At 40.3% G+C, this 26,304-nt stretch overlaps 1 protein-coding gene across 9 annotated transcripts in view; it reads left to right on the top strand.

The window, feature by feature from the left end:
* The window catches only part of CACNB4 (calcium voltage-gated channel auxiliary subunit beta 4), a 265,350-nt gene that overhangs the window by 193,252 nt on the left and 45,794 nt on the right, over window positions 1-26,304 (top strand). For all 9 annotated transcript variants that reach the window (XM_004032647.4, XM_063694842.1, XM_019022718.2 and 6 more), the window contains 2 exons: window positions 22,413-22,532; window positions 24,843-24,965. In XM_004032647.4, the coding sequence (XP_004032695.2) occupies window positions 22,413-22,532; window positions 24,843-24,965 (243 nt within the window). The remainder of the gene's footprint in view (window positions 1-22,412; window positions 22,533-24,842; window positions 24,966-26,304) is intronic.

The raw sequence follows: 26,304 nt of genomic DNA, 5'->3' as shown, positions 1-26,304 counted from the left end.
TGAAATCTAGCCCTTCTTGCCTTGCCTTTCTGGTTGATCTCTTTAGCTGTCAAGCCCGCTGGTCATCTTTCCCTTGCTGGGCCTTACATGTCATATTTTCTTGAGTTGTGAAGAATAACCATTTGTTAGCTAAAGACCTTTCTCTGATCTAAAGCAACTGATACTTGAAAAAGTAAATAAACAGAACCTGATCCCTACTTTATATTGCCAGGTACAAAATACATTTGTGGCTATTCTATCATATTATTTTTTTTAGGTCTCTGAATTAAAGAGAGCAAGGCTTCTTTCTACTCAAGACTTGCAAACACTTGGTTTTGACAATCAAATTATCTCGTTCTTAAGTTTATGAATCGTTGTCTTCTGCTGCAGAGAGAATTGGATTTTTAGTTCGAAAGATGAGTGCACATTGGGAAGATGTGTTTTAGGGGGAAGCAACATGTATTTTGCATTATCTGTACGATGTGAGAAACTGTAAATTGATAATACAATATGTTAGTAAATGAAATGGCAATGAGTAGCAAGCAATGGGCTGGAGAGAACTCCAGGTTGGGGGTAGAAAATGATTATTATAGGCATCCTAGGCATAGTGGCTGAACTTTCTGTTTTCTCCTTCTTTGGGAAATGGGTTTAATATTTTAGGTTCATCTGCAGGCCTGGGCTACATTTAAGAGTACAGTATCCTGGCACGCACTTGAACCATGCTGAGAGGCTGACAGCCAAAATGAGCTGGACCTTGTTCTCACTTTGTTATTTGATTGCAGGCGATGAGGGGAAATGATAGCATTCTAGTTCTTCTTTTTGAAAAACTACGCATTACATTTCAGAATGTTTCACTGCCCAATAGTGCATAGTTTTCAAGTGTAGTTCCTCTCTTACCACACAGCTAAGTAATCCTGGAAGCCAAATAAATGGACTGTATTTATTTCAAATTCAGTTCTTAAAAGATGTCTCAGCTGGGCGCGGTAACTCCTGCCTGTAATCCCAGCACTTTGGGAGGCCAAGGCAGGCAGATCACCTGAGGTCAGGAGTTTGAGACCAGCCTGGCCAACATGGTGAAACCCTGTCTCTACTAAAAATACATAAATTAGCTGGGTGTGGTGGTATGTGCCTGTAGTCCCAGCTACTTGAGAGGCTGAGGCAGGAGAATTGCTTGAACCCGGGAAGTAGAGGTTGCAGTGAGCCGAGGTCGCACCACTGCACTCTAGCCTGGGCAACAGTGAGACTCCGTCTCAAAAAAAAAAAAAAAATGTTATCTCTAATTGTTACTGTCTTTATGTTGAGTATGTTAGGGTTCACTAATTTATGGTGTATATCTGGATTTTTTTCCCACCTGGTTAGTGGAATAAAATAGGAAGTTGAATAACATGGCATTTATTATGATAGTAACCAACAGGGCAACTGGAGTTAGCATACTTGTAACTTTTGTAAATTACTCAATTGTCACTCAATAACAGGACAGTTATTTACTTGATTGTGATTGGCCGAGGAATAATAGTGGCTCCATTTCAGCAGATAAATAGTGAGGATTTGAATCTTTAGTAAAATTAATGACAGCTGGAGGAATTCCCAGCTGCACATGTAACTAGAAGTGCTTAACTACCCAATTAATCATGAATGGATGGATTCAGTGAAACACAAAATTCAATCTGCTTTTGCAGCAGTGATTTTGAAAAATTGGAGGCAAGCGTTTTTTTCTCTGTTGAACGCAACTCTGAGTGTCTAGGAAAATGCCATACATTTTTTAGGATGAATGCAAAGAAATATGAGTCCCATCCTTCTTTTTTGCCCTTCTTCCCTCCCTTCTTTCCTATACATACTTATTATACACCTACCATATGCCAAGCCCACAATGGGGACACAAAGATGAAAAAGATACACTGCCTGCCCTTGAGGAGTTATTGTCAGAAAGGTAAAATAGCCACATGTACAGTTGTAACACAACAGATGGATGAAATGGAGTTTGCCAGATGGGCAAGGAGAAAAGGGGCTTTTTAAATAAGAGTCAGTCTCCTGTGCAAGAGCAGGGAGCTTTCAGAGTATGTACCTACCTTATACAACAAGTATTTTTCCTGGGTGCCTACTATGTGCCACACAGTGTGGATGAGATATGTTTGGAAAAGTGTGAGAAGCATGTTATTGGCCAGAGCATGTTGGAGGAGAAAGATAAAAGATGGGCCTGGAGGTTGACGGGGACAATTTCAAATGTCACTTTAATAGTGTCATTCCCAGTTTTATTCTTCTTTTCAAAGTAAATGAATTTTTTTTTTTAAGACAATCTCTCTCTGCTGCTCAGGCTGGAGTGCTGTGGTGCAGTCTTGGCTCACTGCAGCCTCCACCTCTTGGGTTCAAGTGATTCTTCTGCCTTAGCCTCCTGTGTAGCTGGGATTACAGGCGTGCACCACCACACCCGGCTAATTTTTTTTTTTGTATTTTTAGTAGAGACGCGGTTTTGCTGTGTTGGCCAAGCTGGTCTGGAACTCCAGCCCTCCAGTTATCCACCCGCCTCAGCCCCCCAAAGTGCTGGGATTACAGGCGTGAGCCACCATGCCCGGCCTCAAAGTAAATGAATATTTTCTTATTTTTGTTCTAGCTTAATGTTGATGTGAAATAAAAATAAAAATAGTCAGAACAAAGATTTTGAGTAGATTTAGTATTAATACATATTTATACCTAATCTTAGTAAATATACAAACATACCAAATGAATCACAAACTCAGCATTCAAGAGCAGAGCTAGGCTGACACATAGCACAGTAAAGTACTTAATTTCTTATCTGGAAACTTCCAAATTGCTAGGAGAAATTGGCTAGCAATCCTTCGAGAGAGATTGAAAACTTCCTGTCTGAAAACAGAAACTATTAGCAATTATTTTAACCCGATAGTAGCAACCCAGAGTTCAAAAGAATTCTGTATAGACATCTGTATAATGGAGGAAATTTTCATTCATTGCACACAATAGGGTATAATTTGATGAAAACTAGGTGGATTTTTTTTTTTTAATTTCTACCCTCAACTCATTCCACAAGTTTTTCAGGCAGCTTAGAAGACTATATGAAGCCACAAAAAAGTTAGTAACCAGCAAAATATCAAGATCAGAGAAAATATAAATTAAGACAGAAAATTTTATACCAAGAAGAAAGCTAGAACTGAGCTCTGATCTTCCTGGTGGCTGATGTAAAAACCAAAATATAATTAATCATAGGCTCCTCATTGTTCATAGAGAATATGTCAAGACAGATATGATTTAATTTTTATTATCCATAATGAAAAATTCTAATAATCGTGAAGAGCCCTTTTTCATTTAGTCGTTTAGGTATAAGTAGACTCAGCCTTCCATGTTTTGAGGAACATTTTCACTAGGGGACTTTGCCAGTGGGTTAATAAAGTGCTTCCAGTGTCTTTCATGTACAAGGCATTTTGCTATAGAGTTCTCATGCAGGCATTCCATCAAAAATGGGTGAAGGCTGAGTGCACTGGCTCATTCCTGTAATCCCGATACTTTGGGATGCTGAATGGAGAGGATCACTTGAGTCCAGGAGTTTGAGACCAGCCTCAGCCACATAGGGAGACCCTGTCTCTACGAAAAATAATAAGTTAGTCATGCATGGTGGCGTGCGCCTGTGATCCCAGCTTGAAAAGTTTAGGTGAGAGGATCACTTGAGCCAGGGAGGTCAAAGCTGCAGTGAACTATGATCGTGCCACTGCTCTCCAGCCTGGGTGACAGAGCAAGATCCTGTCAAAAAAAAAAAAAAAAGATGATGTTGTGTTACCCACTAGGAAGAACGTTGCCAACTTCAGCTGCATCTACTTATTCTCACAAGGACTGTTCTTCTTTGACAATAACTCAAAACGACTTATTTTTCTGGCAGTTTGTTCTGCAAGGTGATAGATTCCATTGTATTCCAATTTTGTAATGAAGTAATAGAATTTGCAGTAAAACCAAGTTCTCTGGAATTCTTTGGTAAAACAATGATTGCTTAAAATGGGAAAGGCTTGTTTTTCAAATTCTCATTCTCAATATAAGCCTCAACCTCTACCCAGGGAGGCATTGTGCTTGCCCATCATTGTCAATTTTTATGTTCTTTGGTTATAAATAACTTCTGGAACAAGCACCAGACCACATTTCAATAGCAATTTTCAAAACGGAATGCACATTTTTAAAAACTGCTTCATGATCTTTTCTAGTAAGGAGTTTTTTTTTGTTTGTTTGTTTTGTTTTTTCTCTAATTGTAATTTTGTAGTATTGTAGATGGTATTATATTGTCTTGGACCTGCATAGCTAAAATTGGTGAAGAACCTTTCCACAAAATATTAAGGTTACTAATGATTTCCTGGACTTTTCAGTAAATAACTCAATATATTTAAAAACCTCCCCACCTCTACTACATTTTATTTTTCAGCTCTGATATTAGTTTCTCCTTGTCTCAGCTGAACATCAGAAGATAGACAAACTGCTGATGGTTTGTTGATAAATTTAACACGGTTACCAAAAAAATCATGAAAAGGCCAGGCACGGTGGCTCATACCTGTAATTCTAACACTGCAAGGCTGAGGTGGGTGGATTGCTTGAGCTCAGGAGTTCGGGACCAGCCTGGGCAACATGGCAAAACCCTGTCTCTACAAAAATTAGCCAGGTGTGGTGGCACACACCTGTAGTTCCATCTACTTGGGAGGCTGAAGTGAGAGGATTGCTTGAGCCCAGGAGGTCAAGGCTGCAATGAGTGGTGATTGCACCACTGCATTTCAGCCTAGACAACAGAATGAGACCCTGTCTCAAAAAAAAAAAAAAAAAAAAAAAAAAAGAAAGAAAGAAAGAAAAGAAAAGAAAATCATGAAAAATACCGAAGTCTTCAAGTTGAAAATGGTTAAATTAAAAGATGTTTTTTCCCCTTTAGTCAATGTCTAATGCTGTGCTTAGTGTCTGTTAAGCAGTAGGTAAATTGTGTATATCCCCTATATCCTGTTGATCATTTTTAGACCTTTTTGGAATAGGTTTCTGGTTTACTTCCTGCTCTCTTTTCTCACTGTTACTATCCTATCAGTCTCCCAGTCAGTCTCTCTGACTGCAGTTTTTCACACTTTCAGGCAGATCTTCCCAGTGCATCCTTTTCGATCTGAAACTCTCATTCACTTACTTTAGTGCAGCATCAGCCATCTACTCACAACCATATGGCTGCAAACACTTCCTCCCGGCTTTCCTGATTTGCTGTGATCTGCATTTATTCTACTCTACAATTTTATTTCCAGCTACTCCTCAACATGAACCTCTGAACTTCTCATTCCCCGACTCATAAGGCAAGGCACCACTTTCATGCCTTTGTTCATGCTGCCCCCACCTTTTCTTGAAATGCCTTCGCAACGTTTTCTCTGCCCCCAGCAGATCATGATGATGCTTATGGAAGAATTCCAGCGCTGACTTCTCCATGCACCTTTCTTGGCCTCATCACCTCAGACTGACCTCTGCCTTTTTGCAACTCCAAAGTCAGTAACCTTCGTTTCTTTTTTTAAATGACATAGTTCAGCACTGAACTGCCTTGTTTCATGAACACAGATCTTATTTCTCCAACTGGTTTGAAAGCTCTTTAAAGGCAAGAACCATGCCTTTTACTTCTTTAGCATCCACTGCAACTCCTACCCCCATACTGACTACAGAGTTGTCCAAATTCACCACTCTACAAACATTGCCTTTATTTTCCTGCCCTTTAGCTTTGCTGTCTGCCATTCCTGATAATTCTGCTTAAGCCTCCCTCACCTTCTCCCTGAGGTTTTCTATTCCCCCAAAACAGAATTAATCTGTCCTCTTCTAGTCACTGATTGGATTTGTATTTTTGTTATGGTACTTTTATGGTACTTTTTGTACTCTCCTTCATAATGTGGTTATTTACATAGCTGTCAGCCCTATTAGGTTATAAGCCCTTATTAGGCAAGGACCATGTCTTATTTATCTTTTTGCCTGCCATTATACTAAGGTACAGGCCTCATACATACTAATTTTTCAACAAGCGTTTGTCAATTTGAATTGCATATTAGATAGTAGACAATCAGACATGACCTAGTGTTGTTAGGGCACTGAGTATGGTTGGTATATGGAAGTCCACTTACCCGCCCTGTCCTCTTGGGGTACCTAGTACCTAGCGACAGTTCACCTGGTTCACATATGACCACCTGAAGGGATTCTTTCATTTAGAACTTAACAAAGACAATAAAATGCTTGGTAAAAGTGACTAAAGCTATACTGTGAAGTTAAAACTAAACAATTAAGCATAGTTTCTCTACTATGTGTACAGAAAGCTGCAAAGATTCTGCAAGAATGTTGAGTACTAACTTGTAGTCCCTTGTCTTTGGGAGCTGGTAGCATATTTGCCCTGGGGAAGTTATATAAGGGAAGTATCTCTGAGGCCCCTTTATTCCAGGGACCTTCCTTCTGCAGTACTGGATAGTTCACAGATCCAGTACTGTTTTATTTCTCAGGCCACTCTGCTGGAATGTTTCTTCCTCATCTAAGACCATTTATTCAAGAGCAGAGAGTTCTTGGTCTTTGTGTCTGCATTTTCCCCTAAACTCTCCGTTAAAGTACTGAGTGTGAATTTCTTGAACTCGTCTCTCTTGTTCCCACTAGCCAGTGCATAGGTGCATGCAACACCAGCTAGAAGAAGGGCCTCCTCTCTCCTCCAGTTCAACCTGCTGAATGCTACCTGTCATCCTCAGGACTGTCCTCTTCTGCACTGTGGGTCTCTCTGATCTTTGCTGTGCAGCATTGAAGGAGTTTGATCAATATTGGTGGGAGAAGAAGAGCTTTCACGATGATTCTGGGAGGAAAAGATTTTCCCACTGAATGGACATCCTGCCTGCCTCTTGTATTTTGCTCTGAACCGTTTACCTCTGTCCTCAGGCCCTTGCCTTCATCTGGACTTAGATTTCACTCTATGCCCATCATCACACCCAGCCATAGACAGTATAGGTCTATGTTACTCAAACGTTTGTTAATTTATTTCAAATCCAGCCATTTGGATAATATATGCATATGGTTTGTGAATTTATCTATAATGATGCAGCATGAGAATGATAACAAAAGACCTATTTTTAATAAATTTGTCTTAGCTTTAAAATAGGAATTATTCCTTTTAAGGCATGCATTTCATAGAAAAGCAAAGATAATGAGAAAATAGAATTTAAAAAAAATAGCTAAGTAAAAGGAATAGCTGCCTTATTTTCCTCGTTGAAACAACAAAAGGGCATCCTTTGGCCAGAGAGCTCATATTCAGCTTTTGGGAGGGAATAGAGTGTTTTGTCTCTGAGAGGTGACTTTTCACACCTGTTTAGGATTCTAAAAGTTTGTGGTGGGTTGGCTTGTTTTGTTGAGAGTGCCGGCCTTGAATTTTGGTATGTGGGTAGGCTAGCAGAGGTTGCGACAGTGCTCTGTGATGGGTGACCGTCCCTAGCCCTGGCCGTCTTGAAGTGGGTACTGGGTCATAAAGAGGAGGGGCAACCCACAGCCATCCCAGCTGATGCGAGTTCAGAGCCACGCAGCCCAGAGGAGAGAGCAGGTCAGGAGTGTCAGCCTCATATGCAAAGGACAGCAGTCTTATTCATGCTGCTGTCTGACCAAGAAAACCAGAACTGACTGTCTTCTTGTTGTTCCCAAACAAGGTGATGCCTCTGAGTAAACACACTTCTTGCAGGCAGAAGAAATATGGAGGAATACAACCAACATGATTCCTATATTTCATTTCAGCCAATACCTTTAGTTGTCCCAAAGTTCTTACTAGAGCATTTAATTCCTACTCACTTGAATTAATTAAGTTTTATATCTCTATCCCTTTTTGAAGAGAGGGATTACAACAGCAAATTGGCCTCACGCAAAAAACAAAGGGCCAGGACAATTCCATATACTGAAGTGTTCTCATTAACCTGCATTGTGTGATTCCTTGGCTGAGTGCTTGCACATTCTGAGTGCATAATCTTCATGGCAGCTCCCTGAGTTAGGTTATTTATACTCACTTTCAGAAAGGAAACTGAGCCCAGAAAGAATAAGTATTGTGCTTGAAAGCAAATGTCTAGTAAGGAGCAGCCCTAGAATTCCAGCCCAGGTAGTCAAGCTTCACGGCACCACTCAAAACTGCTTATTGTATGCCAGCTCTCGTATGAGTAACCACCTCCTCTCCTTATATTCCCTAATGAAGAATCAAGGTAATGATCAGAATAAATTAACTTATAGCTTCTCTGTCAGACTTATTTAAATCAAGGTTTCATCTAGTTACTTTTTTTTCTGTTTGTTTGGTCCAAAAAAGTTTCCAACAAATTGATGAGCAGACGTGGCTTCTCTCTTTGACCACTTTGGATCTATTGATGAGCTAATTCACTGAAGGAAGGGAAGAGAAAATCCAAGGCTTGGTAGTCACTGCTTTAGTAATAGTTGATTGTATGTGTTTTGATGTCAATTCAAATGACCGATTCCATCACCAAGCACTTGAAGACCTAATTCCTGGCACTAGGCTGACATCTTTAACAACAGACCTCAAAGGAATCTTAGAGATCATCCAAGAGATGTTCTTGCTTGAAATGCAAGTCTCAGCTTCGCCAGTGGATCATGGCCCAGTGACTTTGAGCATGTGGCCTGACTTCTCTCATAGGACCTCGAAAGAGCTTTGGAGAGAAATCAAGATAATGTGCTGGAGAGAACCTAGCATTCTCAGTAATTTTTAGTTCAATCTAAATGCAGAGACAGAAAGAGAGATTCTTTTTTTAATGTCTTCAACCTCAGTGATCTGCTCATCCAACAGTGCCTACCAACACTTCTGCTGGGCATGATTATTAGTTAATTAGCAAGGGCTTTAGAGCCAGTCCGACCAGGGTTCACCACACTTTACCAGCTGCATGACCTTGGGCATCTTATTTAGTGTCTCTAAGCCTTGTTTACTTCAGTGTGGATAATGAAATCTACTTCTTAAGTTTTTATTGTGACTAAATTAGATAACATCAGTAAAGTGCTGTTTTATTCCAGTCAAAACCCTATTTCCTAGTTCCAAAGGTTAAACTAAGAATAAATTCTTTTCCTCTGCCATAATGACCTCTAACACACAGAACACAGAATTAGCAGATAGGAATAAAAAAAGCAAGCCTTGCTGTCATCTCCTGCCCTGTGAACTGATTGGAGAGGAAGGGCACTACACCAGGAAAGAGTATGGGCCTGTACCACTCCAAACTCCAAATGGGGTAGTTCCATGCTGATGGGAGGGGTGGGTATCGTGTGGTCACCATCAAGGCCACAGAAGTCAAACGAGGAAAGTAGTGCTGTAAGGAGTAGCACGACCTAGGGTGCATGTCTTGTGACAATAAGCTTCTTCTGTGGAGGAAGCTAGGGATAGGCATAGCTCTTACCTAGAGCCCTGGGTGTTTGCTGGTGAGGCAGCATGTACACAAGGGGCCCACCATACCTTCAGAAACTTCCAACCATTCATCATCTTCTAATTCAAAAACAGCATTTGTACCTGAAGTTAAATTACTGCACAAGGCGATATCACCTAGAAGGCCTACAGGCTTCACAAATTTAGGAGACTGGTGATCAAAGAGAAAAACTCATACTAATATAGTCTCTGTTGGGGCCCCTGGGCCTCTCACAGGAAATATTCTTTTTGAAAGAACACAGTTGGCTGGGCGTGGTGTCTCACCCCTGAAATCCCAGCATTTTGGGAGGCCGAGGCAGGCGGATCACCTGAGGTCAGGAGTTCAGAGCAGCCCGGCCAACATGGTGAAACCCCGTCTCTACAAAAAATACAAAAAATTAGCTGGATATCATGGCATGCACCTGTAATTCCAACTACTGGGGAGGCTGATGCAGGAGAATTGCTTGAACCCAGGAGGCAGAGGAGCATGTGAGCTGAGATTGCACCATTTGCACTCCAGCCTGGACGACAAGAGCGAAACTCCATCTAAAAAAAAAAAAAAAGTACACAATTAATAAAAGCACTTAACACTAATCATGGGACATAGTAAGTGCTCAATAAATAATAGTGGTTATTATTGGTTTTGATAGTGATTATTAATATTTAATGTCACCTATCAAATCATTATTTTAGGGTTAATGCAGGTAATCTTAAGCTGTATAACTGTAAAAATATGCATATTTTTATATATTTATGTACAAATATATATAGGTATATAGAGATTTATAATGTTTTTGTTTTTAAAAATTCCAAAGGTAAAAATTCAAGCTGTATGGTAGGGTTTAAAGTGAACTTAAATCTGTTTCCTTCCTCTAGTATATTTAGGTATATTGATGCATAATAGATTCTCAGTAAATTTAACACAGTTTCAAATAACATACTAGATTATTGTACAATGCGATCTTCTGACTTAATGATTTCACATTTTATTAGTTGGAGGTCTGTGCCGTGCTCTTGGGCTCAAGAAATTCTCTTGTCTCAGACTCCAGAGTAGCAGAGACTATAGGCATGTGCCATGGTGCCTGGCTACATGCTCTTCTATTTTACAAATGAGGCATGCTTTTTAAAAACATGTCTTCCGTGGATAACATGTATCTGTTTTTATACCAATACCATGCTGTTTTAGGTACTGTAGCTTTGTAGTATATTTTAAAGTCAGGTTTTGTGATGCCTCCAGCTTTGTTCGTTTTGCTCAGGATTTGTGTGTGTGTGTGTGTGTGTGTGTGTGTGTGTGTGTGTGTGGCTATTTGAGGTCTGGTTCCATATGAATTTTAGATTTTTTTTCTATTTCTTTGAAGAATGTTATTGGTATTTTGACAGGGATTACAGTGAATCTGGAGATTGCTTTGGGTAATATGGTCATTTTAATGATATTAATTCTTCTGATCCATGAACATGGGATGTCTTTCCATTTGTGTTTTCTTCTATTTCTTTCATCAGTGTTTTGTAGTTTTTGTTGTAAAGGTCTTTCACCTCCTTGATTAAAAGTATTCATAGATATTTTATTATTATTATTATCCTGTAACTATTATAAATGGGATTGCTTTCTTGATTCCTTTTTCAGCGAGTCTATTATTGGTGTATAGAAACACTACTGATTTTGTATGTTTATTTTGTATCCTGCAACATTACTGAATTTGTTTATCAGTTCTAAGAGTTTTTTGGTGGAGTCTTTAGGTTTCTATATATTTAAGATCATGTCGTCTGTAAAGAGGGACAGTTTGACTTTCTGATTTCCATCTGGATGCCTTTTATTTCTTTCTTTTGCTTGATGGCTCTGGCTCAATCTTTCAGTATATGTTGAATAACAGTAGCAAAAGTGGGCATCTTTGTTCCAGTTCTTAGAGGATTCAGTATGATGTTAGCTGTGGGCTTGTCATACATGGGCTTTATTACATTGATATATGTTCCTTTTATCCCTAATTTGTTGAGAGTTTCTATCATGAAGGGTGTTGAATTTTGTCAAATGAGTCTTCTGCATCTGTTGAAATGATCATATGGCTTTTGTCTTTCAGTCTGTTGCTGCAATGTGTCACGTTTATTGACTGGCATATGTTGTATCATCCTTGCATCCCTGGGATAAATCCTACTTGATAAATCCCACGTGATATTTGATATATTGGATTCCATTTGCTAGTATTTTATTGAGATTTTGAAATTATTTTTATCTTTTTTAGAGACAGAGTTTTGATCTGTTGCCCAAGCTGGAGTGCAGTGGCATGATCATAGCTCACTACAGCCTTGAACTCCTAAGCTGAGGTAATTCTCCTGCCTCAGCCTCCCTAAGTGCTGGGATTACAGGCATGTGCCACCACTCTTAGCCTTGTTGAGGATTTTTGTGTCTTATTCATCAGCGATATTGACATTGGCCTGTAGTTTTCTTTTTTTGCTTTGTCCTTGTTTCTATTTTTACTCCTTTCTCATATTAATGAGTGAAGAGATAGGTTGTTCATCTTTTTCTTATTAACTTATTAGAGTTCTTTGGATATGAAGGATATTAAACCCAAGTCACTTATGTGACAATGTTTTCTTTTTGTCATTTTCATTTTGACTGATTATTGTATTTTTTTCCCAGACAAATGTTTAAGATTTTTATGTAGTCAGATTTATCAATCTTTTCTTTTCATGGCTTCTGAACTTTTTGGCATGCTATTTTAAAACTTTAGCATAGTTTCTGTTAGTGGTAGTAGAGGTGTGTTTATATACATATATATCTTTTAAAATATATGTGTGTTATATATATAATATTGCCTTTAAATCTCTTCATCTATAATTTATTTTTATATAAGCTATAAGACTGAGTGCGATGGCTCATGCCTGTAATCTCGGCACTTTGGGAGGCTGAGGTGGGTAGATTGCTTGAGTTCAGGAGTTTGAGATCAGTCTGATCATCATGGCAAAACCCCATCTTTATGAAAAATATAAAAATTAGCTTTGCATGATGGCACATGCCTACAGTCCCAGCTATTAAGGAGGCTGAGGCACGAGAATTGCTTGAGCCTGGGAGTCAGATGTTGCAGTGAGCCAAGATCGTACCTCTGCACTGCAGCCTGGGCAACAGAACAAGCCTCTGTCTCAAAAAAAAAAAGATATAAAATAGGGATCTATTTTTTTTTCCAGTTGGCTAGCTCAGTTTCCCAACACTATTAACTGGATAATCATTCTTTTCCCATTGATTTGCAGTGTTTCCTATATCATGCATTAATCTCCCATACAGAGCTCAGTTTGTGGTCTCCTTGTAATTTCATTGATCTGCGCCAGTACCAAACATGTTTAACTTTTGTAGTTTTATATATTTTCATATCTATTAAAAAGGCTAATTCTCTTTTATTCTTCCTTTAACATTTTTTTCTAAACAGTTTCTGGATTTTAATTTTTTCAGTCAACTTGCGTATCATTCTGTCAAGTTAAAATTGATTTTATTCTTCACTGGTCTTTCCTACATAATTTCCAGCAACCCCTGGAGGCAGGAAGAGTGTACACCCTTTGGGTGAAGTCTGGGCAGTATTGGGGTCTCCATTTAAGGTTCTCTTCTTCCCCCTGAAGCCATCTCATTGATTCTTTCATTCAGCAAATAGTTTTGAGCTCCTATGAAGCTTTGTGCTAGGAACTCTGAGGACCACAAAACTGGTAAGACATGACTCCTGCCTGAAATGAAGTGTAGATGCTTTACTGTGGTTTCCATTGTGTCTTCAGCCACCTCTGGGGGATCTCCTTCTGTTTTTGATGGCATACCTGGATTCAGTTAGCCATGCATACACATTCCCTTAATGAGAAACTTTAGCCAGTTTTTTAAAAAAATCATTCCAAAGAGTTATTTAAAGATATTTTTTCATCACACAGTTCCTGGGACTACAGAAATGACATGGGCGAGGCTCAAGTCCTTTTCCCTACTTTCTTCCTGTCTTCTAAACCAAGCTATATTATTCTTTTTTATGTGACAGAAGGAAGTCTTTTCTTTTTTTTTTTAAGACACAAGTGATTGCCTGAAGCTACTTTTAGGGGAAACATATATCCTGTTGTCGTATCTCTCTCTCAAGAATCTGACTCTCAAGAAAACAGACCACAGTGTAAAAGTAGTGTTGGGTGTGCTGCTTTGTAAACCACTCTGGGGGCCATGTGAGAAGAAAGCGTCTCTCAGTCAATCACTTTTCCAGAAAAGTCACAGAAGTCCGTGTTTTCAGGCAACGATCAGCGCCTCATCAGTATGCAGCACTGCTTCTACCAGCAGCATATTCAGGATTTCCTGAACAAATACTGTGATTTCCTTTTAACGTCTCTGCTGAAACAAGATTAGTGCAGCTTGAGCAGCCACCCTGGAATGAAGACCTTGTGCCGGGTCTAATGCTGCCAAGTGCAACTGCCGGGATCAGCCAGCGGGAGCCACCCTGTCACACACCTGTCATGTAGGTTGATCAGAAGCTCTCATGAAGTTTTGACTAGGCAGGGTGGGTTTCTAGATCAGCTGCTCAGTGTCCCATGTTGTTATTCTGTGACTTGTATATAGTAAAGCTTGGTTGCTGGAGGCCACCTTCTCCCAGTAGGTGATCACTTTCGCTTTCCCAGAAGGAAAGTGAGCTCCACAATCTCACTGTCCCTACTGTTACAATAAAGTTCTTGTTGGATGCAAAAATGATCATGGGTGTTTTCAACTTCTGTTACTCCTTAGTCTCACAGAAGGTTTTTGATTTATTGCTAATTGTGCTTATTGATATAGCACTTCTTACATACATGTAAAATATTATGTGCTGATTATCACAGCAGTTTTTGCCCAAAAGCATCCATATCAAGTAATCTTTGTTTTTTGTTCTTTCCCAATGTATATGTTGAACCACGTGAAATTACAATTGCAATGTTTGCAATTTCGTGATTCAACCTAACATAAAAGGAATCTACCCTCTTGCTACCATCATTACCACTGGTTTAACTTGCAAATCTGCTTGTAGCTCACATCTCAGTTTCTCCTTTCTCAGAAGTGGCTAAATGGCCATGGCTGGTACAGATTTCCTTTCCATCTCTATCTGGGCCTTTTTGTCATCTCTCTCCTTGTACTTGTGGGGTCAGTTAAAATTCTTCTGCTGTTATCTCCATTCATGGGTCTCCTCAGACTGGCAATTAAAAGAAACCTGTCTGAAATCAGGGCAATTATAGCAAAAACTAGCCAGCACAACAGGAAGGGTGAGATTGGCCAACTTTTATAAATTAATATTACTTCCTGTTAAATCAATTATGTAAAATAGTTGTAATAGAACCCATTAATTTGTATTCCATTTATGAGATTATTCAGACAAAGCCTGTGCTTTAGTTTGAACTATACTGTATATTTATATATAGTTATAATTTAATTACAAGAAATAATCTGTAAATAAGTGGTGTGAACATAATCGGAGGCATTATCATTTTAGAGAAAAAGAAAACTCTCAATGGTACCTTAGAATCACCTACCAAGAACTAAAATGCTGAAGAAAAATTTTGTGATTAGAGCAGAAACTCAAAGAAATTCACAAACCAAAACCTTGGTAGCCTACAGATACCATGTGAATGCAGAAATAGTGAACATGTCTTTTGAAAAGCAGTCTGCCATTCACTTCCCATGATCTCAGACTGACATTTTAAAAAATTCGTCTATCATTGTAAATTAGTGAGATTCTGGTATTTGATTAATATTAACAAAATACTGAGGAATGTTATTTTGTTTTACTGAAGGCAGCTAAAATGTTTGATGTTTTAATGTAAGTTTTTGCACCAGATTTTATAGGGGAAATTTTAAAAAATGAATCTACCACACCCTTGCTCCCCATGTAGTAACCTATGAGAGTGTGTGGAATGGTGTGTGAGGATGTTCTTGTTGCCTGTCTGAGCCTCAGAGGCCTCATCCGTACAGGGTGGATAATCATAACTTACTTCTTAGGGTTGATGTGATAATAATATCTATAAGTTAGTAAGGGATGAGCAAACATTCATTCTCTTCCGCTTCCCTTTAACAGCCTTTTATGAACATGCTCCTTTGCTACCCTTGACGACTCTTTGAAACCTAAAAAGGAGCTTTAGTCAGATTAACAGCTGGGGCTGAATTTTAGGTCTTCCATCCAATAAGAGTGAGCTGCTGTGATTGTAAGCAGAACTTGTCTTATTTTTTCAACCAACATTTTTGAAAACCTATTTGTGAGAATCCATGCAAGATACCTTAGAGAAAAGTTATCTCGGCGATATAATTTCAAGAGTTCCTCACTCCACCAACGTGCTGGGAATGTATACTTATCAAGCGCTCTGGATTAAGGCATTGAAGACTGTAATTTAAAAAAGAACAAAACAAAACAAAACAAAAAAACTCATGAGGGTGAGGTTGCTAACAATTAGCATCACACCAAGTAAACACAACAACCTTGGTCAATTAACCACCCGAGAAGAACTTAAAATCATGGAACAAAGAAGAGAGAGATTCTGATGGGAGTGACTGTGTCTTTCTTTGAACAGACTCAAGGTCCTGCCATGCCAGGCACCGTAGGGCCTATGTACTTGGAGACGCAGCCTGGACCCTGCTAGGCTAGGTGCCCTAGCAAAGAGTCCTGGGCATGTTTGATAAAGGGGGTGAAGGAAAAGGAAGCACATTTGCAAAAAAGGGAGGGGCCAGCCTGTCAAGATAAAGATAGCCTAATGGCAACCTTGTGAGTGAGTTATATTCACTCATCTACCCAGGGAAATCTGGGAAAGTCACCAAGAATGGGCTGTGTTCCTTCTGCAATGTGGAAAAATGCATTGTCAAGTCATTACAAACAACAGAGAAAAATGGGCACAAACCCACTGGGAGTGATATATTTCTCTGAATATTCCATGATCACTTAGTCCACTTAATGCAACTTTTTTTTTTTTTTTTTTTTTTTTTGAGACAGAGTCTCACTCTGTTGCCCAGGCTGGAGTGCTGTGGCACAATCTCGGCTCACTGCAACCTCCTTCTCCTGGGTTCAAACAATTCTCCTGTCTCAGCCTCCCAAGTAGCTGAGATTACAGGCATCTGCCACCACACCTGGCTAATTTTTGTATTTTTGTAGAGACGGTTTCACCACGTTGGCCAGGCTGGTCTTGAACTCCTGAACTCAGGTGATCTGTCTGCCTCGGCCTCCCAAAATGCTGGGATTACAGGCATGAGCCACCACACCTGGCCCAATGCAACTCTTAAAATGCCAAATTTACACCAAGATTAGCGTTTGTTTATCTAATCCAGAAGGGAAACTGACATTTTGAATGTCTACTACCGCACAGCCCAATATGGTAGCCACTAGCTACAGGTAGAATTTAAATTTAAAATAATTAAAAGGCAGTAACACTTTAAAATTCTAAAAATTAAATTAAAAATTCAGCATAGTAGTCTCTCTAGTCACATTTCAAGTGCTCAATAACCACATGTGGCTTGTGGCTGCCATATTAGACAGCGTCCATGTCCATCATTACAGTAAAAGTTCCATTGGACAGCGCTGGTTTAGTGGTATCAGCATTACTCTTGTATACTATGTTGTACATGTGTTATCTTATTGATTCCCAAATCTATCCCAAAGAAGGACTTCATTCTCGTTTTGCAGATGAGGCAAGAATCCCCAGAAAAATAAGCAGTTCTCTTTCATGTAGTGGCCACTCCAGTATCTGACTGATGGTCAGCGTTCTGTGAATGGACAGCTAAGCTAGGTTGTGAGAGACTGGGATTGTTGGACTAGGAAGCCCAGCACTTCCAACAGTGGCAAGTCTGTTCCAGTATGATCACATTTTATTTTATTTATTTATTTTTTTGAGACAGGGTCTTGTTCTGTGTTTCAGGCAGAGTGCCATGGCATCATCGTGGCTCACTGGAGCCTTGACCTCCCGGGCTCAAGCAATCCTCCCACCTCAGCCTCCCAACTAGCGGGGTTATAAGTACACACCATCATGCCTAATTTTTTTTTTAATTTATTTTTTGTAGATATGGGGCCTTACTATGTGACCTAGGCTGGTCTCAAACTCCTGGGCTCAAGCAATTCTCCTGCCTCAGCCTCCCAAAGTGCTGGGATTTTAGGCATGAGCTACCATGCCCAGCCTGGTTGCATTTTAAAATCAAACCTTGGTAGACCCTTGCTTCTCCTTGCTATAATTTAACGATTTGCCTAAATACTAAAATTACTTATACAATGAGAAAGTCTATTTCAGTTTTAAAAGGAAAAGGTAAGTAAGTCGATGCCTAGTCCTGAGCTGGGAATGGAGAATGGCTGCAAATAGGCACAAGGTTTCTTTTGAGGTATTGGAAATGTTCTATTAGATGGTGGTATAAATTGTGTTCTGTAAATTTATTAAAAATCATTGAATTGTCACTTAAAATGTGTGAATTTTACATATGTAAGTTATACCTCAATAAAGCTATTTTTTTAAAAAAAGAGCAGTATATAAATCCTAAAACTCTAGGGCAGCCAAAAATTTAATGTGAAAAAGCTGCCAAACCTTTAATTAGTGGGTCAAAGTTTAATTGCTGGTATTTTCCGAATTTCCCCCATGATGTTGAAAAAGAAATGATGTTGCATCTGGAGCCAAGCACCAGGAAACTCTACAAGGTATACATTATTATCTACATTTTCTAACGGAGGAAATTAGGACGCAGAAGGTTAAATAACTTGCTTAAGATTCACAGCCAACTAGAACTGGTGACAGTGTCAAACCTAATACTGTCTGGATCCAACAGCCATGGCTGCTGTCCTGTTGATATTATGCACCCTCTCTGTGTGAATGAGAAGAAGCCCTTACATTGTTTCACTTGAGATCACCTTCCTTCTCTCAGAAGACAGCAGCTAGCTGATTTTCCAGTGTTACTATCTGCATTTTGCATTTTGTACTTGAGAAGATTCCCTAAAGGGAAAAAAGAGTCTAGACCAAAATACCTTTTTTTTTTTTTTTTCTGAGACAGGGTCTGGCTCTGTCACCCAGGCTGGAGTGCTGTGGTGTGACCTTGGCTTACTGCAATATGACTTTATCACTACATGGTATGACTTGCAGAGGTGTCTGCATAAGAGCTTTTGAGGGACTAGTCACTGTCATGTTTCTTACACATGGGTTAACAGCTCAGTTTTAGATCATTTGATAAATTGGGTAGCTCGCTCCTACCTGTTTTATGAAATAGAATGCTAGAAAATTATAAGCTGATGGGGCTTCCATCAGGTCTTTTCAGCTTTGGCCAGGCCTAGTAACCTTTACGTCTTCAGTTATGTTCTCTTGGCATCTAACATTCTTTCCTTCTTGCCATCTCTCTCTCTCTTTGATCATTAACTATTTAGCCAGATATCTGGGTGATGCTTCTCCAACCTGTCCTGGTCTTACTAAGCCTCACATGGCCACCTGCCCTTCCTGGATACTTCCAGTGGTCCGGCCCAGGGAGTTTCCTTCTGGCCTCTCTAGCTCACTTGCTCTTCCCTCTGTGCCTTTCTAAATAACACAGATCCTTTCCTTTATCTTTTCCTTCCTTTTTTTCTGGGATATGTTCATACTCCCTTTCAACTAGTTGAAACAAAATAAACCAAACCAAACCAAAAATAAATAAAAACAAGAAACCAAGCCAGTACCAAGCCAGCAGAACATGTCTATGGGCCACATGTGGGCTCTTGAATGTTGGACTTCTGCTTTTTCATATACAAAGCAATGTAGATGACATTAAAAAAAACAACAACAAAGTAAATGTTGTAATGATATAAACTAATTATGAAAATGGGTATCACAGTGCTTTATTTTTCCCTCTACCAATATCCTTAGAAACAGGGAGTAAACAGGAACTTCTGCTTCTACATATTTGGCCATAGTAGAGTTTATTAGATTTGAGATTCTTACAATGTCATTCACATTTCAACATAAAGTTCATTTGTAGGAGTCCCTGAGTCACTTCTTGTGTACTCAGAGATAATTGAATCCCAGGATTTGAAAAGTTGTTAAGGTACTTTCAGGAAATCAGCTGTCTTCTAGTGGCAGTAGTGGAGTGTGTATTCAGCTGCTTGACTCACTACCTCAGCAGGCAGCTTGCTTTTTTTGTGAACTGTAGGCACTAACCATCCCCAGGACATGTTTTCAAAACCAGGCAAGTGCCTTCTTCCTGACTTACGTACCATAGTCTCACTTGGGGTCCTGATGTCTTCACAGCAGCCAGTTCAGCTCCCTTAGAATGGTCCATCACACATCACATTTCCAGCAAAGCATTGCCTAGGACTAACTCCAAACTGTTTTTGCAGATATTTTAGAAACACTGGGTCAGGCACAGCGGTTCACGCCTGTAATCCCAGCACTTTGGGAGGCCGAGGCAGGAAGATCACCTGAGCCTAGGAGTTTGAGACCAGCCTGGGCAACATGACAAGGCCCTCTCTCTACAAAAAAAAGAAAAAATGAATAAAAATGGAAACATTGTGTTTTTTTTTTCTCTTACTCTGGATTTTATGCAGGTATACCTAAACTCAGACAAAAGATGTATTCTGAGAGAACTCTCTGCTTTAAAGGACTTCAAGATAGCTCTCTTTTTAGGCAATGAATACGTCTATGAAAGTCACCCTGCACTTACTCGTTTTGTAGGTTCAAAGTTTTTCCCTAGTAGATTTGCACAGAAGAATTTGATTATAATTCGGTTAACAAATACATTTCCTCTATAAAGGGCACTTTCAGAAGCACTATATAAAGTTCATGGATTTGGACACATTGCGGTTATCAGGTTTATAGTACATCTTTTATGCAGTAAATACAGTAAGAAAAATGGCTACATTTCAAGATGGGTTATTGTGCATATATAATCATTGAGAAATTAATGCTTTTTGTTTTTATCAATGTGAAAATGTCAGCACTAGGAAATGAGGATGAAAAGTTGATTTATTGTGTGCCTATTATGTGCCAGGTCCTGGAGTAGGTATTTTAATGTCAAATGCAGCTCAGTGTGGGATGTGAGTCTGCTGGCTCTAAGGCTGAACTACCTGAGTTTGAATCTCAGCCTTCCCACTGCTGCGAGGATTTAGTGAGGTAAAGTGTCCAAAACATCTAGCCCATGCTGGTGTGATAGCAAGAACTCAGTAAATATTACTGCTCATTATATCTTGTTCCATTTAATCCTGTAAAGTAGGCACTGTCCCTCTTTAATAGACAAGAAGACTGTCTCAGAGTGGTCCAGTAACTTCTATAAAGTTTTCTGCAGTATGTTGCAGAGGCAAAATTTAGAACCAGGACTTGACTGGGCACTCTGATAAAACTGCTAACCAGGAGTTCTTGTTCTAGGCTGCCAGGAAAATCTATGCTACCCTTGCTAGAATGATGGCCTCTACTGAGAGACAAAGTTGCCCTTAAAGGCAACAAATTCACAAGTCAACATTTCTACATGTAGAAAAACTTTCAAAGGACCAGATTCAGCAGTCAACTATTTCTTAAAGCTTTTTCCCCCCTCAGTGGACAGCAGATTCTCAGCTATATGGATAGGTCTATGTTTTTCAAAACCCGTGCATGATTTATGAAACATAATCAAATACACCAGTCCTCCCAATACCTCTGCTGTGTAAATGTTACCATCTATGCAAATATCAACTTTTAATGCCAGCTTAAGGAAACTGTAAGGGTGATGTTCCTGTAGCAGCCATAAGACAAACCTCCAGGGTTTTTTTTGCGGCGGGGGAGGCAAGGAAGGGGTTGACTTTTTAACTTCGCCACATCAGTCAGACTGGATTTCAGAACTTTTTTTTTTTTTTTTTTTTGAGACGGAGTCTCGCTCTGTCGCCCAGGCTGGAGTGCAGTGGTGCAATCTCAGCTCACTGCAAGCTCCGCCTCCCGGGTTCACACCATTCTTCTGCCTCAGCCTCCTGAGTAGCTGGGGACTACAGGTGCCCACCACCACGCCTGGCTAATTTTTTTTTTTTTTTGTACTTTTAGTAGAGACGGGGTTTCACCATGTTAGCCAGGCTGGTGTCGAACTCCTGACCTCATGATCCGCCCACCTCGGCCTCCCAAAGTGCTGAGATTACAGGCGTGAGCCACTGCGCCTGGCCTTTTTTTTTTTTTTTTTTTTTGAGATGGAGTCTTGCTGTGTCATCCAGGCTGGAGTGCAATGGCGTCATCTCGGCTCACTGCAACCTCTGCCTCCCGGGTTCAAGCGATTCTCCTGCCTCAGCCTCCCGAGTAGCTGGGATTACAGGCGCCCCCCACCATGCCCGGCTAATTTTTGTATTTTTAGTAGAGATGGGGTTTCACCATGTTAGCCAGGCTGGTCTCAAACTCCTGACCTGGTGATCCACCCACCTGGGCCTCCCAAAGTGCTGGGATTACAGGCGCGAGCCACTGTGCCCAGCCTTCAGTGCTGTTTAAATAGCTCTTCTTGTGTGGGCTTCAACTGAGAACATCCCTGTTTTCATTCTCAAGGTTGTTTTTCTGCTCAGTGTTGTTGTTGACCACGTCTGGGCTGCTGCAGGACAATGATTGAAGTTTTATTAGTGAAAGAGTTCAATAGTGTTGACATTGAAACTGGAAAATCATTTTACTAATGTAAGATGATGCTTTACTATATTGAAATCTTAGACAAAGAGATGACTCATAGCCCAAATACAGGTAGGATTTATCTTTTGTAATAAGCTGAGTCTCTTTTTCCTTTAGATGTATATGCAAAAGAGAAGATGGATGAAAACTAACGTTTCACAAGTGATATGGGCTTAATATAGCACAAAACAAGAATTGGTGCTGAGTATCACATAATTTTCATTGCAGTTTACTTCCTAGCACTTAATCTAGTCAAAATATTTTTCTTCACAACATTGCTACTTTCTGAATAACTCAGATGCTTAACTATATTCTGCCATCTAAATTTATATCTGCAATAAGGCATGGAGTGTGTGCATCAAATTTTAGGCAAATGAAAAAGAACTCACCCCGGGATACTATTATGGATGTGACAATTTAAGAAGCTACACATCATCTGAAACTATTCTGTTTTCTTTGCCAGGGTTCAGCGGATTCCTACACAAGCAGGCCGTCTGACTCCGATGTCTCTTTGGAAGAGGACCGGGAAGCAATTCGACAGGAGAGAGAACAGCAAGCAGCTATCCAGCTTGAGAGAGCAAAGGTGAGTCTTTTTCCTTCTCTTTGGCTCAAAAGTGGGTCGTTGCTCAGTGGCTACCAGCTGCTCTTCCCTTACCTCACATTTCTGGAATAATCATTTTGTGATTATTCTAACAAGGCTCCAGATTGGGAAGCTCTCTGATCCTTTCACCTCTAAGTGAGGTTAGTAACATCTCCAAAGAGGCATTTCCTCAGAACCTTCACCTTTTTGTATTTGGTTTGGTGGTGAATTATTGGTCGTCTTCCAACTTAGCAATATCAAGCCTCCCATGCCCAGTGTTGGCAGAGAGCCCCCCAGGTACCAGCTGGCCCTACCTATTCCTGGCCCCTCCTCATCCATTACTTCAGCCTTTATTACAGGCCACACGTGTGCTGTTGTTCTGTGGATCGCCCGTTTGTTTCTCTACTCTTCTGTCTCGCTTTCAGTATCCCACGTCAAGTTCAGTGTGAAGTTCAGGACTTTGAACAACTCTGAGAAGTGCAGCAAAGACGAGCAATAAAGGCCATTGCCAAAATAGACCTTCAGATATTCCACAAGAAGAGGCCTCCATAGAAATCGCTGCATCCACAGGAAGCAGCAAGGAACCAACTGCATGGTTGAAAGTTAGAACCAGAAGAGTCACTAGGGATCTCCCATTCCATGTGCTTCCAACTTTGTTTTGTTTGTTTGTTTGCTTTTTGATTTTTTGAAGCACGACCCTTTTTGTCCAGTGAAATTTTATGCACAATAGCAAAATACAAGACAAGGTCATGGCCGGTCTGTCCTCTTTGCCCTATGTGACAGACTCCTAAGGTATATTGGTTCAGTCTTCTGATTTTTAGAAAAAGAAAAAACAGAAGCCCAAATAAAGTGAATTCCTTCCCTTTTCTATTTTTATTGTAAAATATTTAGAGGTGAGAGGCTGTGCATGGTGGCTCACATCTGTAATTCCAGCTACTTGGGAAGCTAAGGTAGGAGGATCACCTAGGCCCAGGAAATAAAGGCTGCAGTAAACTGAGATCACACCAGTGCACTCCAGCCTGGGCAACAGAGCAAAACTCTACCAAAAAAAAAAAAAAGAGGGGCCGGTGCAGTGGCTTACGCCTGTAATCCCAGTACTTTGGGAGGCCGAGGCAGGCAGATCATGAGGTCAGGAGTTAGAGACCAGCCTGGCCAACATGGTGAAACCCCACCTCTACTAAATATACAAAAAAATAGCTGGGCGTGGTGGTGTGCACCTGTATCCCAGCTACTTGGGAGGCTGAGGCAAGAGAATCACTTGAACCCAGGAGGCAGAGGTTGCAGTCAGCCGAGATCACACCATTGCATGTCAGCCTGGGCAACAGGGTGAGACTCCGTCTCAAAAAAAAAAAAAGGTGGGAGGAGGATGATGCAGTCAAATTAGGTGTCTTCATTTGCCTCAACACCTATGATGTCTGTACTCTGTTGGTGGAAGGGGCTTTTCTTGCAGTACATGTGAAGGGACATCAGTGAGGTTTCAGCCTTAACTGCTGTTCCCCAGTCAGATTCCCAGCACAAATACATAAGCTGGTAACAAAGCAGCTCAGAATATCAGGAATCTTGTGTCTCACTGTGGCTAATTTTTGTTATAAAATTTTCTTTCAGAATCTGTTTTGTGACCAGTGTGGTCACCCGAATTTGGGTGGCAGCACCGTTTGCTTAGGCTGGTAGTTTACGTGTCCCCGCAGGGGCTGTGCCAGCCTGAGAGCACTTTGCGGAGAGGCATTTGTGTAAAAAGAGTTTCAAAACCATCTTTGTTAGCTAGAGAGAAGATGATCTGTGAAGAGCCCTGCCCATCAGCTTTGTTCTGACTAACCCTTCTTCTTCCCAGCAGGACCAGATATTCTGTCGTATAGAATCCCACACGTTTTCAGATCTGGACTATTTAAAAAATACTATTTTATCCTCTTCCCACCTTTTTTTTTTTTTTTTTAAAAAGACCTTGCACACATTTCCTGTATTCCAAGGTAAGAAGCTATTGGTTATCATTTAAAAGAAACACAGATTTTAAGATTAGAGAAGAGACTGTCCTCCCCTGCCTTTGTCTATCCCTCTTAATACTTTAGAGCACATTTTAAAATTTGGAATATTGGAAAGTATTGCAGGAGAGGAAAAATGGTTGGGCTGATAGGACCAAATCATTTTCAGAGTCATCTCTGCAGGTTTCTTGATATTGCCTGAGGATGTCAAACTCATTTGAGATCCCTCTTTGGAAAGTTATTTCTCACTACCTGGTACTATCAGAGTTTCAATATGAAAAAATGCTCCTCTCTCCTCCCTTCCTCATTCCTTATTCCATGGTTCTGTCCCTAGTCCAAACCTGTAGCATTTGCCGTGAAGACAAATGTGAGCTACTGCGGCGCCCTGGATGAGGATGTGCCTGTTCCAAGCACAGCTATCTCCTTTGATGCTAAAGACTTTCTACATATTAAAGAGGTAAATGTAGAACATACTGCATCCCTTCACCTGCCAAAAAGCTGAAGCCAGGAATCAGCTCTGAGCCAAACTAGCCAGAGAGGAGACCCAAGGAGCTGCCAGTGCAGTACCTCATTTAATTTGCTGAGCCTTCCAAATCTAGTCATTCTCATTAAGATTGAGAAGTCTGAGATCATTGCTTGCATTATCACACACTGACAACATTAAATCACAGTCAACCTTAAAATTATAGCATAGATTTCTGACAGACCTCTATGGTCCTCTGGGCACCTTTAAATCCCCTTCTGTGACTGCAGAGCCATAAATATATGGATCCAACTTTGGAAAACGTAAGTTTGGTGGCATGGCACCTACCCAGAAGGGACTGTTTACAGGGGATGTTGTAATTATAGACATGTAGACTATAGTGCTGTGCACCTTGACCGTGGAACCAACACTAGAGTGTATAATCATTCAAAGAAAGATTTACAGCTAAGAAAAGGGCAGAGGACTCTGGGAAACAGAAAGGCAAAAGGGTAAAGTGTTTGAGTAGCCAAGAAGGGTGGGATCCAAGACCCCTAGTGGAGGGACAGACCTTTGATAGAAAGAAGAATGCTAATTCATTGTGACATGCAGGGAAAAGATGAGTGCAGGCACAGACACTTCAGGGCCTTGGGAATAGGAAACTGAGGACCCATCAACTTCAACCATGGCCTCTACTTTCTTGATGGTATATGAGGTGAGGATGTCTACATTTGTGTAGAAGACAAGAACTCTTGACCTGAAACATGTGCCCTGGCATCTGAATGGTTAAGTTGATTATGTCTCACCATTTCCATCAAAAATGCCCAAGCCATATTCATTAGTTGCTAATACCCACTGTGTCCAAGGAGAAGCACCACTTGAAAAGGTAAGAGATGTTCTTACATGTGACATGCACACTCACTCACACCAACATTCCAGCCTTGTATTTGATTGCTTTCCTGCATTGTATCAAGGTCTCAATTTGTCCTGGCTGCTGTTTGAGCTATGTGCTTGTTGATCAGTGATTTTCTCTTCAGTCTGGCAGTTTGATGTGACATTGAGCTGGTAATCTTATGTGGACCAGAGCCTCTTGTTTTCATGTCTTGAAATTATCAGATAAGAAAACATCTTTGAAATAGAAAGTGCTAATCATTTTAGGGAAATCCAAATAGAGAAGGGTTGGAACAACACCGAGGTGACCTCTGTAGAGAGCTGGCACAAGCTCCCAGAACATCAACACAAATGAACACATTTCTATAATCAAGTTATAGCCTTCCCTCTCATCCATCACTTAGAAGGCCATCTATTATGCACCATGTTAAGTAGTCTCTCAGTA

This window comes from Gorilla gorilla, chromosome 11 (assembly GCF_029281585.2).
Source record: "Gorilla gorilla gorilla isolate KB3781 chromosome 11, NHGRI_mGorGor1-v2.1_pri, whole genome shotgun sequence".
NCBI classification, from domain to species: domain Eukaryota; kingdom Metazoa; phylum Chordata; class Mammalia; order Primates; family Hominidae; genus Gorilla; species Gorilla gorilla.
This window is presented reverse-complemented; position numbering and strand designations above follow the sequence as displayed.